At 36.3% G+C, this 13,424-nt stretch overlaps 1 protein-coding gene across 1 annotated transcript in view; it reads left to right on the top strand.

The window, feature by feature from the left end:
* Positions 1 to 13,424, top strand: part of LOC135721694 (uncharacterized) — an 87,151-nt gene that overhangs the window by 53,367 nt on the left and 20,360 nt on the right. The window contains exons 8-23 of the mRNA XM_065244121.2: positions 1,800 to 1,844; positions 3,302 to 3,421; positions 5,644 to 5,682; positions 5,775 to 5,828; positions 6,704 to 6,757; positions 10,019 to 10,126; positions 10,311 to 10,364; positions 10,501 to 10,554; positions 10,736 to 10,780; positions 10,912 to 10,965; positions 11,097 to 11,141; positions 11,297 to 11,350; positions 11,431 to 11,475; positions 11,552 to 11,605; positions 11,830 to 11,874; positions 13,279 to 13,332. Coding sequence (XP_065100193.1) covers positions 1,800 to 1,844; positions 3,302 to 3,421; positions 5,644 to 5,682; positions 5,775 to 5,828; positions 6,704 to 6,757; positions 10,019 to 10,126; positions 10,311 to 10,364; positions 10,501 to 10,554; positions 10,736 to 10,780; positions 10,912 to 10,965; positions 11,097 to 11,141; positions 11,297 to 11,350; positions 11,431 to 11,475; positions 11,552 to 11,605; positions 11,830 to 11,874; positions 13,279 to 13,332 — 924 coding nt within the window. The remainder of the gene's footprint in view (positions 1 to 1,799; positions 1,845 to 3,301; positions 3,422 to 5,643; positions 5,683 to 5,774; positions 5,829 to 6,703; positions 6,758 to 10,018; positions 10,127 to 10,310; positions 10,365 to 10,500; positions 10,555 to 10,735; positions 10,781 to 10,911; positions 10,966 to 11,096; positions 11,142 to 11,296; positions 11,351 to 11,430; positions 11,476 to 11,551; positions 11,606 to 11,829; positions 11,875 to 13,278; positions 13,333 to 13,424) is intronic.

Here is a 13,424-nt window from a genome sequence, read left to right as displayed (position 1 = left end):
CTGCAAGCAGAATTATATTGTCTCCATCACCTAATTAAAATGTCACGTTCACCTGGTTTTAAAAGAGACTGGGCCTAACAGAAGCAAACCCAGATGTTGTGCTGAGCTCCAGTGGCCCGGGTACCGCAAAGACCTCCATTATTCCTCACGAAGGATTTAAAGCACTTTGCTTTATACTTGATTTAAAACTCTCATCTTTACAAAAAATGGCTCCTGAAACCTACATTAGGTGCTGCTGTGGATCAAAGGTTTAATTTCCAGATAAAGAGTTATATATAGATATATTTACATAACATTTTAACGCTATCTCATGGCATTTTGTATGTATTTTACGAGGGAGCTAATTCATATTAAATTGCATATTTTTTGTATGATTTGCCTTTGCCACTGTGATGTTGGGTTTAGGGGTGGGGTTTCGTTATTGGTTTTTTTTAAGATAGCTAATCGTACGTTTTTGCACTATTAGCTTCGTATGAATTTATACGATTTAGCCAATAAAATATGTAAGAATTTTTGTGAGATCAGGCTAAATATTTACATTTATGCATTTGGCAGATGCTTTTATCCAAAGCAACTTACTGTGCATTACAAGCTATACATTTTTATCAGTATGTTTGAACCCATGACCTATTGCACTGCAATTCTCTACCACTAAGCTAGAATGCCCAGTAAATCACTTTGGATAAAAGCATTTGCTTAATGCATAAATGTATGAAGACTTTTTAAGTGTGTTAATGTAGTATTGTGTTTGGAAGGAATTAGTAGAAAACTTGTGATGTGATATTTTAATATCTGCGTGATGTTACAATAACAATATGATTCTTTTAGTTATTCGAAATAGTTGTTAGTTACAGTATTCAACCATAACAATGCAAATCTATCTACCTCCTTCACCTGAAATATTATAATGTAGTCTGCCATCACTGTTTTACTTTACTGTGTTTGTTATGTTTTAATTGTTTATATAAAAAGTATGATCACCTTCCTATTTATAAGCTTTTTTGTTCACTTGTGTTAGTCATATGGTGTGTCATCCAGCAGAAAGCATGTTGACATCTGATGTGTTTTGATGGCTAAAAGGGTCATGTTTAAGTTTATGATGTGCTCGTATTACCCTGGTAAGAGAGGCACTAAAATGAATAGGTCTTTTATGAGCTCATCTGACCTCTGAACCTCTGAAATGGGTAAACATCTTCATTAACATGTTGAAAATACCTCAAATTGTTATTGTTTATTGTGACCCTGTCTGTGAAATCCAAGCTAAAGTCTCATAATCTGATTAAAAGATTGGTCCTATGTTTAATTTCAATTATTAATTTCACATTGATTTCAATCTTTGACATGACCTTACTCAGTAAATATTAAACATATTAAGGTTATACCTTCACAGAATCATGTACTACTTTACGGGTTGGTCTCCCGAACAGGGTTTAGATTAATCTAGGACTAGAGCTTAGTTATATTAGGACATTTAAGTAGTTTTTACAAACAAACCTTACCAAAAACAATACTGGTGTGCATCTTGAGACAAAACAATGATATATGTTAAATTAAGGCAGCTCAAACATGGATTTTAGTCTAAGGCTAGGATAAGCCCTGTCTGGAAAACCGGACCAATAATATGTAGAATAATACATAATATTGTATTATTACGCCACCTTTCACAAACAAAAAAAATGACTATATGGGTCACAATGTATTTATAGCAATTAAACAAACTTGCATTGTCATTGTACATAAAAGGTGTATTTTAATATTCTTCATTCTCTTTGACTTTAAATGTTTTTGTTTACTGTTAGGGATGTCCAGGGAGTCCTGGCTATCCTGGAGATAAAGGTGGTAAGGTAAGATAACCAGTGTGTTTACTAAATAGAAACAGACTAGTCTTCAGGTATACCGCTGAAGTTCATGCAAAGTTCACAACAGCCTGCGGTCATGACAGTTGACCCTCTCATGACCGTTAATGACCTTGATCACATCAGACAACACATGTTCAAGTCCCAGTTACATCAGAAATGCTTGCTAAGACATGCTTTTAGGTAAGGTTCTGTAAATCTGGCTTCCACTGTTTTTTACAACATTTATAAATGTAAAATGTGATTTATTGACTGTACAGTGCGGTGCATTTTCTTTCTCTTTTCTTTTTTCACTGTGCTCTAATGTCAGATAAAATTGATAAGCAGACAGTGACATCATTTCCTGCAGAGGAAACTTTTTTTGCTCAAATTAAATAGCTCATGAGATTTGATGGAGTGTCATTTCAGTATCATCTTAGTCTTAGATGTTTCACACAATTGAGACAAATGAATTAAGAGTATGGTGCTGGAAAATGAATGTGAATTATATAGGTAATATAGTATTGATTTAGGTTAATTGAAATCATCAATAACATTGACTTTTTATTGCAGACTTTGACAAATTTGAACTCAGTTGAGATCACTTCTAAGATCTAATTTGTGAGATTTTTGGATATTCGTCTCATTTAAAATAAGACGCAAGAGACTAAACATTTCTATTTGCTCTCTATTTAATATTATTGATATCATTATTCATAATATTGATATTAATATTGGAGTAATAATTGAGATTTTAAAGAGATCTCATCTATGATTTGTCTTCTTTTATGTGTTTTAATATTTCCGTACTAAATTGTGATCAGTCTTTCAGGGGCAGTTTCCCAGACAGACTTTTAGATTAATCCAGGGCTAGACCTTAGTTACAGTATATTAGGACATTTAAGTAGTTTTTACCTACATACCTTACAAAAAACAATACAGGTGGGTGCATCTTGTGACACTGATAAATGTTAAGATATGTCAGTGCAAGATGTTTTTTAACTTAAGGCAGCTCAAACATGCATTTTATTCTGCGACTAGGATAAGCCCTGTCTGGGAAACTGCTTCTTAGTCTCACATCTGTTTAGTAATTTTTGAAAACCTTTCAACAGCCTAAAAATGAAAATAAACTTTCACAATATTTGTTGCCTTGCAATTTCCTTTAGGAAATCCAAATGTTGTAATAACTTGATTTTCTAAAGTAATTTAATACTGTTATGTTTAAACTTTACTGATCTATCATGTATTGTTTTGCATATTAAACATGTGCTGTTTGTCTGCTTATGTAATGCAGATGTTTTAGTTTCTATGCAGATGTGTACATAAATGTGGAATTGTAATAATTAAGCTATCATCCGTTTGTGATTTTGTGTAAGATTTTATGCGTATGTGAGTGTAATAGTGCAATAAGATTTCAAGTTTTAATTTTTTTTATTAAGTCCTCCTAACCACTGTAATGTTTCTAGGGTGAAATTGGGTTAAAGGGGCGTCCAGGTCGCCCCGGAGTCCCAGGACACCCCGGACCACCAGGACTGCCCACCCTTTACCTGTGGAGAAACACACCCGATGAATGGGTTAAATTTCAGGTAGGTTTTTTTTCTTTGTTTCAGTACATCCTATCATTCTCCCCACTGTCTTTTCAGTCTTGTTGTCCATGTGTTCTCTGACCTCCCCATCTATGCTCCGTCCCTGTCTGTGTTCTCCACATCAACCAAATTAAACCCCATCCTTCATCCCTTTAAAGTTGCTGTCAGCACACAGCTGTATCTGTAGTGTAATAGCTCAGAGGAGCATCACAGACAAGATTGAATAAAGATGCCCTCGGAGAAAGAGAAAGGGAGGAATTTTGTCTTGTTGCTGTAATGGGGTATTTGTGTCATATGGCCTTTGAACTGTCCCATACTGTACATCAAAACACGCCGCTGTTGCACAATGTAGAATCAAGAATAAAAAACTAAATGTTTTCTTTTCTTTTTAAGCACACCATGCTTATTGAATGACAATAAAATAGTTAATAATAAAGGTGTTATTTTGAATAAAACACTAATAAAGTATGCATGATGTGTGTTTTTATAAACATTTAGATTTAGGCACATGCGTTAAGTCATTCCCCGCCAGCCATTTTTTTTTTTAAGTTGCCCGCCAGCATTTTTTGTGAATTTCACAAAAGTTTCACAAAATGCCTTACAGGAAATTTTTCTCCTAAAAATATATGAACATACAAATAATATTTGTATATATATGAAAGGAAAGAACAGCCCTCTGCTTTCAAACAAACAAACAAACAAAACGGGGGAAAAAGTTTCATCATATCTATATTTTTTTTTCTCTGCATATAAACTCTTAAATATGGGTCTTTTTCTTAAAAATAAATTTATGCAAATGTTTTCACTTAATTGACGAGATAACTCGTCAATGGCGGGGAAAGAGTAACTAGCATGAAGACCATGGGATCAATTCACACATTCCAGAAAAAGAGGTACAGAAGTGGTCACTGGGACTGTACCTTATAAATATGTCCTAATATGTACCATTTTGGTACAAATATGTACCCTTTAAGTTTTTTTTTGTGATTGCTGCTGTGAAAAATCCATGATCTTGCGGCACGTTTTTTTTAAAATGTGATGGTATATGGAGGATATTTATGCAATTTTATGCGATGAAATTGCGGGAACTTGGAAAAATTGCGGGAACTTGGAAAAATTGTGGGAACTTGCAAAAAATTAGAGAACTTGCAAAATGTTTTTCGTTGATGTTCACGTCACGCAATTATGTCACTTCATAATGTTCCCATGGCATCAGGGGACGCTGCACTTGTGTGAAGTAAATGCAACATTTTTCAGCTTTCTGCTAAGATACATGTGACTTTTTTCTACGAAAATGCGGAGATTAGGAAATCATGCAAGGCCTGCATATTTTGCGCGTGGAAATCTTCAATTTATGTGGCGAAAGTGCGGCGTATTTAAAAAAATGCGGCCCCCACATAAATATGCAGACTTTGGCTAATTATGCATTAAATCATTCGATCGCATAATCACATTTTTCTGAAGGGACTGACCAATATGCACCTTTTCGGTATAAAAGTGTACTTCTTTTGTAAAGGTACCACGCCAGTGACAACTTTTGTACCTTGTAAATGTTTTCTGAGGGTGCAGGTTAAAACATCTACCTTAAATGCACAATAAGACAGTTTAGCATCTGCTAAATGTGGCATTGGCATAAAAGTTTAAATATTTTATTAGATTTAATATTTTGACCTCAGAAATGTCTTTGCTTTATTTCTTTTCATTGTTGCCTCCGGGCAAATATTTTTTTTAATGCAGTAACGCGTGCCGCAGTAGGGTTAAGCAGCCCAGCAAAAAAAAAATGCTTTTATCTCTACTACTGCTGTATCCCATGAGGTCAAATAGTGTTCTTGCCACTCAGTCCCACCTCACCCATCACGTTTTAGCTTTGTATCTCAGCTTGCATCTGTGAAAACCAAAGCTTTGTTGAGCGTTCTCTAATTGAAAGCAGCCTGTGTCCTCCTAGCTCATTTTCGGGGTCCGTTTTTATCATCCATGCAAGATGTTGCCTTTGTGAGTTCTTTGTAGTTTATGGTTACAAGGCGGCTTTAAGCCTGGTGTCTGGTTGGAGTAGGGTGGATCATTAAGGCTTTAGTATAACCAGAATAGCCCTGTTATGGCTGTGACTGCTTAAGAAAAAGCAATCAAATGTAGAGATCAGTACTGTAGCTGTGCATACAAACACATGGAGAGTTCTGTGATCGTTCGTTTATTTCTAACTCTTTTTCTTTTATCTACTCCAGCAAACCTCGTTCTTCCAGCTTCTCCGTGCAGGCTGGCCTGTAAGTGTGCAGTAGGTTTTTGAGGCATTGTGTTTTGGTGAAAGGATGTATGGGATATTACTGATTCTGTTCTGTTTTCTGTGAGCTTGTAGAGAGCGCAGGGTCCACCTGGGCCGGAAGGGGAGATGGGAAGACCTGGGCCACAGGTGAGCCAGATTTGTAGCACCTGGATACTGTAGTTTACCCAAAAATACTTACTCACTCTCATGTTGGTACAAACTTGTATACATTTCTTTGTTCTGATGAACACAAAGGAAGATATTTTGAGAAATGTTTGTAACCAAACCGAGGCCCCATTGACTTCCATAGTGTTTTTTTATCCTACTGGGAGTCAATGGGGCCTTGATTGGTTTGGTCACAAACATTCCTCAAAATATCTTCTTTTGTGTTCATCAGAACATAGAAATGTATACAGGTTTGTAACAACACGAAAGTGAGTAAATGATGACAGAATGTTCATTTTTGGGTGAACTATCCCTTTAATAAGGGTTTGAGTTTGTTCGTGACCATATCACAAATTTCTGTTTATGTGTCATTGTCATGTATTGCTTACTTAACTGCTTTTTCCTATTTTAAAATCATTGTCGCTTCGGTTTAGGGTTAGATTTGGTGTTTGCATTAGGATGTCACTTTAAGCATTGGTTAATACTATTTTTTCTGATTAATTTTTTTGTATTTTCTGATTTTTAAACCATTGTCGCCTGGCATTAGGGTTAGAGTTGGGTTTGAGTAAGGATGTCATTTTATGTAAATCTAACCCTAAACCGAAAGGACAATAGTAAGGAAATATGACAAAACAGTCGAGTAACCAATACATGACAATGACAGAAATTCGTGATACGGTCACGAAAAACTTGGAAATTCGTGACAGTATCATGAAAAAGAATAAAAAAATGACGTGACTGTAAGTTCATAATTTCATGAGACTGGGCTGGTATTACACACCTAAGTATTTCCTGATATTAGGTAACAAATGGTCTGCTAAATTAACATCTCTCTCCATCCATCTTTTTTCCACCAGGGACCACCTGGAGAACCAGGTGATCGAGGGCCTGAAGGGCGAATGGGAGACATGGTAATGTCTTGGGGCTCCATCACATTCATTTTGCATAATGTGTTTGATGTTATGTGATGTAAAAAGCAAATGTGAACTAGTAAAGAGAGAAAGCAAACAGGAAGTGGGGGAGAGTGGGGCACAACCTAACGCTTTTTGGTTTTGGCTCAATCATTCAAAAAATATTTGAGTTTGATTCATTATATTTTTTACACAAGCAACACACACATCTCTGCTACTAATTGACATTTGAAGTTTGTTTCTAGTACTTACCATTCTTGAACAATTACACCAAACGTGACAGAAGTGCAAACGTTACAACTTACCCCATAGGTGGGGTTAGTTGTAACAGGCAGGGGGTTAGTTGTAACACTTGCTTAAAATGAAGTTTGCAGGCAAATATTTCAATACTATTTTGTCTATATACTTGAAGTGGATATTGTTTATATATCTGTCTATAATAGACAGGTATCCACACTGTATTTATTAATCCAGCCCTTTTCTAACAATAGTTCAATTATAAATGGATACAAAAAATGTCTAAATATGTGAGAAAAAGCAGCACAATTATGACAAAAATCTGTAATAATCATACTACAGTTTCAAAATCAAATTTTGAGATAATGAGCATCAAAGTCTGATTTTAGCCATTCATTTCATTATGATTTCAATCTTTGACGTGACCTTACACAATCAATGTTAAAAGATATGAACAAAAATCAATTTGAATTTTTGATAAGACAGGCACATTTATTTTGTTGGTAGCCAGCAATCATTCATGTGTAGCCTATTTAAAACAACGGCAAGAATTACGCTAACGTTACCGTTTTTTATATCGTAAGTGCTGAGGGGTTAGTTGTAACACAGTGTTATAATTAACCCCGCTGGTTCAAAATATTTTCAAGCCCACCAAAAAAAGTTAAGAAAAAAAGCTAAGAGCTGCAGACATATTTCAAAACGATGCTATGTTTTAGTCAACAAGACACTGATTAATATGAGATAGCATTGGATTTGGTATCTTACACACCCAACTTAGAAACCGAAAAAAAAACATATGATGAAAAAAATTAACTTACATGCCACCAAAACACTTGTTCATCAATAACTCTCTGGAAAAACATTATACATTTCCAATAATTTGCGGGAGATTGTCTTTTGGCAGCATGAAAAAAATACCGGAAAAACAAAACGCTCAACCTTGTGCAACAATGTAAACAGTCCGTGTTACAACTAACCCTGCGTTAGTTTTTGCCCCGCGCACCCCTACTTCAGATTTTAATGTTATTTTTTGATGATGTCACTTAATCCACCTAGGCATTGGATTTACCAGTAACTACAGTAAATAGGCATTTTTTAGGGGGGACTACAGTAGTATTCAGGTCTGGTACCATGTGCAACATCTGCTTTTTTACATTTGTTTTCGAAATAATAAATGAAGATCCTCTTACTGTAGGTGTTCCTGTAGCTTAATTGTTTAGTGGTCCAAAAGTTTCTGGATTTCGAGTCCCAGGGAACACACATACGGACATAATGATGAAAATATATAGTTTGAATGCACTATACATTGCTTTGGATAAAAGCGTCTGCCGAGACTTAACCACAGATGTAAACAAAGGCTCTTGAATCTGAATTCCCCATTGCGGTTTGTATGATTTAATAGGACAGTTACATGTCGTGTCTGTGCTGCTGAAAGGCATCAGATGGCTTGCAATAGCAGTTCTGTTTATTTTCCCAAGAGTACATGCAACCATTTATATCCATGTCTTTGTGACAGATCCTGCATTATGATGGCCTATGCCAGGATAAGTTTTGATTGACAGTAAATATACAGTAAGGCTGGCACTACCTCAGTGATTTTGACACTTCAGCATGACCAATGAAAAATAACACAGTAGCCTGAAGTAGACTGAAGTTATTTGTGTGTGCAGTCCTTTTACCTCAAAGCTCATGCCTCATATTTCAGTCGCTGGCCAATTGTATCATTCACACAAGAACGGATGAATGGATTTAGATGTTTCTGCAGGGCTGGCCAACATAACATCTAGGTGCATCATTTAAAGGTGCATTGTGTAACGTTTAGGAGAATCTCTTGTCAGAAATGCAATATAATATACATAACGATATTATCAGTGGTGTATAAAGACCTTACATAATGAACTGTATTGCTTTTATTTCCTTTGAATGAGCTACCTTAGTTTCATTATACGTTTCGAATGTTAGGGGTGAGCTATGGACTTTGGAATGAATTGCAATACACAATCTCACCACTAGATGCAGCTAAATTCAACACAGTTGACCTTTAAACACACTTTTAAGTTAAGTCTGTCTATCTGTCCATTACCTTACGTCTGTTAAAGTCACCTTATGTCTATACCGTAGACTGTAAAAAATATGGACGTAGTGTCCATGACGTCACCCATAGGTTTCTGAAGATCGTTTTTTTTTAAACCAATAGTAGGTGGTGCCTGCCTTCGCCATCTTCGCCGCGCGTCACCGCACATCACTCGATGATATCCGAAAATGGGTAAAGAGGTGGGACGTGGGTGAAGCGGAGGTGGCTGATTGCTGAAACCCCGCCCACCTAGCTCGACTCTCGTGACAGCGGTGGCAGTTCACCTATCACTCAATTGGCCACGCCCTTAATTATGCAGAACTTTAAGACTTAATATAAATTAAACGGATGAGTTATAAAAAAATTCACTCCGTTCACAGTTGTCAAGAAGGGCAAAATTAGCTATACAGACTAAAAACAATTTTTTACCAGGCTGTAAACATATTATTTTCTGCTCTAAAAATGGACTTTTTAACATGAGGGTCTATGGGAATTGACTGCCTTTTTGAGCGAGCCTCTAGTGGTCAGTCGATGAATTGCAGTTTAAATCCCTTCCGTATTGGCTTCATCAGAGAGATCGATAGGTTGCCCTACTATGGTCTATACGCAATATCACTGCAACCACAGCACCCTACCAATTACATTGCAATGTACTACAAGACACCTAAGACACCCTAATCTCATTAAAACACCCTGATAACCACCCACAATATTTGAGCCTTGTATAGTGCCATTTTATAAACACGCATATAAGCAAATGTACTTTTTTATTCCACCCACTCCTCCCTAGTTTTTACGGTTGTCTTTGGTTTGTGCTTTTTTCTGTGAGTTGAATTTTGATCAACTTCAAATAGAAATTGATCTAATTGAATATACTGTATGCGATGCCATAATGATCACCATTGCAATGCATCTTTCCCCCATTTATGATTTGTTTTACCATTCTGTAGGGTGATCCTGGCCCTAAAGGTGTCATAGGTAGAGCAGGTGTCCATGGAAAGGATGGAGAAAATGGGTTGGATGGACCTCAGGGGCCTCCAGGGATTCCAGGGCCAAAGGTCAATCCATACATAACATATCTGTGTTGTGACATGATACACATAAAATGACTCTTGTAACACTATGATCCACACAATTTTCATTTTGGTGAACAATTACGAGTATTTTATTACAGTATCTTGACCTGAAAATAATTTTTGTTGTTTTACTGGGTATTTAAACCCTATTACCCTTGAAACACAGGGTCCTCTGGGCTATAAAGGAGAATCAGGAACACCTGGAGAGAAGGGGGAGGAGGTAAGATAGTTACTGTATAGATAATGTGAACGTTACTAGTGGTTAAAGATTGGTATTAGCAACTGAAAGATTGTTGGTTTGATCACCCCAATGCCAAATCTGTTACCTTTAGCTAACACTGTTCATTCAATCGCAGGGCCTTATGGGACCAGAGGGACCATGTGGAGAAATGGGAAAAGCCGGTGAGAAAGTAAGCTATGATTAAACAAACAGTCAATACAAACACACAATGTTGGTGCATTGCTTGAAATAATTGTATGTATTGCCATCTAGTGGTCAGAAAATGAATTGTGTACTTACATTTTTATTTAAGCCCTTGGGGTAATTGTAAGTGTTTGTGGAATTGTAAAACCTGTGGTTTATATTTATAGGGTTCAAAAGGATCACCTGGCCCTCCTGGTTCTCTCGGACCTCCTGTAAGTTTACCAGTACTTGTCAAACTATGATTGCAGCATAATTGATAACATCTTTTTATAATATATTTACAGTTACTACAATTGTTCTTATCATTTTATCATTACTTGTTTGTATTTTTAATCATTTTTAGGGTCCTCAAGGCATCAGAGGGCTGGAGGGCGCCGAAGGGCCACCAGGGCCAGATGTAAGCAAAGCCATAACGTCTATTAACAGTCCACCAATTACAAAATATTTGTTTATTACATGCACATGTGTACAAAAGCTCAGCTTTTTACAGTAAATAATATTTTTTTATATAATTATTCATTTTTACAGGGGGATGATGGGATAGATGGACCACTTGGTCCTCCAGGTCCACCAGTAAGTAGCATAGATTGTCAACAACAACAAAAAATAAGACTGTATTGCTCTGATCAGCTTTAGGGCCTTGTCAAGAAGATCTAGAGTTCACATTACAGCATTACCTTGCGAATGTGCATTATACTATAAGCTGATGTGTATATAAATGTTTTCAGGGACCTAATGGTTGGACGGGTGTAACCGGTGCACAAGGACCTAACGGGTCTCGTGTAAGTGAAACTGTTCTTTACAATTGTGATAACTTTTATATAATTTGTGCTAGATGTACAATTTAGTTTTATTTTTTTAGGGCGAACCCGGGCCTGCAGGAGCTGTTGGCCCTTCAGGGACACAGGTATGTCATTTGTTATTTGGAGTAGCATAAAGTTACTGATAAATGGCTTGTACATAACCCTTTATGTTATAATTAGGGTCCTCAGGGATTAGAGGGACAGATCGGACCTCCAGGACCCAGGGGCCCGCAGGTGAGTGGTGAATCATTATGTGAATGGAACCCATTGCACAAAACAAATGAGAAAGTTTGTTAAAAAATATAAAAATGTAAGAGATTGCATTAGTTGGTTGTAATATATGCTGCGCAGATATACATTAAGTTCATACTAAGGAACTAGGTAGTAGACCGACTCATCTGTGAATTTGTTTTTTATCTATCATGAAACATTTTTGCCTTCATATGTTTTTTTAACAGGGACAGTCAGGCAGAGAGGGTTTACCTGGCCCAAAAGGAGAGCCTGTAAGCGTACAGTTTTATTCACTTTATAATACTTCCTCTAAACTGGTTTAATCTTAATTTAAAGGGGATGTGTGTATTGTTTAATGCCAAAATACTTGATATGTAGGAGCTGATGGTATAGTGGGCAGCGCTCCGACATGTATATTGCCTTTAGAATGATGATGTGTGTGAAATAAACAAATAAACAATAAAAAAAAAATGTGGTGCTTTCGCACTTTCGGCGACCCGAGTTTGATTCCCGGCTTGTGGTCATTTGCCGATCCCTTACCCTCTCTCCTCCCTGTACTTTCCTGTCCTCTCCTCTATCACTGTTTAAATAAAAAAGGCCAAAAAATATAACTTAAAAAAAAAAAACCTTGATATGCAGAATCTATAAATAAGCTATTTGTAGCTTGATTACCTGAAAACGCTGTGTAACCATTTGTTTGTGCCTCTCGGCTATACAGTATACACTGTAAAAAATATGCAACATTTTTATCAAATCAACATATATTTTTGTTACTTTAACTTATAAATTCAAGTTGAAATTGTTTGATTAGTTTAGTTGGAGCCGATGGTGTAGTGCAGGGGTTTTCAAACTTTTTGTGTGTGTGGACCACTATTTGTAATCAAGAATTTTCGCGGACCACCTCATATTACTCATAATAAAATATGTCTACACAAAGTCCTGAATTCATCTGCACCTCTAAATAGGCTTACTAGCACTAAAACTATAACTGGTCATCACATCAGTACAACAGATTCTTAAAGAAAAAATTCTTAAAAAAATATAATATTTTATATTTAATTTTGCCTTTACACGGACCACCTGCAGTACCCTCACGGACCACTAGTGGTCCGCAGACCACAGTTTGGAAATGGCCGGTGTAGTGGACAGTGCTCCGACACATGGTGCAGACGCACTTCTGGTGACCCGAGTTCGAATCCCGGCTCGAGGTCCTTTGCCAATCCCATACCCATCTTTTCACCATATACTTTCCTGTCGTCTCCTTAATTACTATCTTTCCAATAAAGGCAAAAATGGCCCAAAAATAATAATAAATTTTTTTTTTTTAAAGTTTTTTTAAGTTACACTGTAAAAAATTAGCTGTAATGTTGCAGCTAGTTGCCAGTAACTTACTGTAAAAAATAAAGACTGAAAATATTTAATGTTCATTTTACTTTGAACAAACTGTTGCCGGTAAATAACATAAATGTAAAATCTAGAGTAAGTTACTGGCAGCTAGTTGCCAGTAATACCCAGTAATTTCTACAGATATTTTTTAAAGTGTATGTCAATTTTTTAAGCCAAAACTTAAAATAGTAGGTTGAATTGAGAAAAACAAGTTGTTTTAACTTTATGCTGAATTTGTTTTTAAACAGTGTGGTTATTTAGTAGTTTATTTTGTCATTTGTCTCTCACAGGGACCTGAAGGGCCGGTCGGCCCCCGAGGCGAGACAGGATTTGAAGGACTAATGGTAAAAGTCAAATTCAGTTCAACTGTAGTCAACATAATATGGGGAAAACAACTAATATTTGGCTGCCTGTTATATTCAGTATTTTTTCCAAT

This window comes from Paramisgurnus dabryanus, chromosome 18 (genome assembly GCF_030506205.2).
Source record: "Paramisgurnus dabryanus chromosome 18, PD_genome_1.1, whole genome shotgun sequence".
NCBI lineage: Eukaryota > Metazoa > Chordata > Actinopteri > Cypriniformes > Cobitidae > Paramisgurnus > Paramisgurnus dabryanus.
The sequence above is the reverse complement of the archived record's forward strand: the minus strand, read 5'-3'. Positions and strand labels throughout refer to the sequence as shown.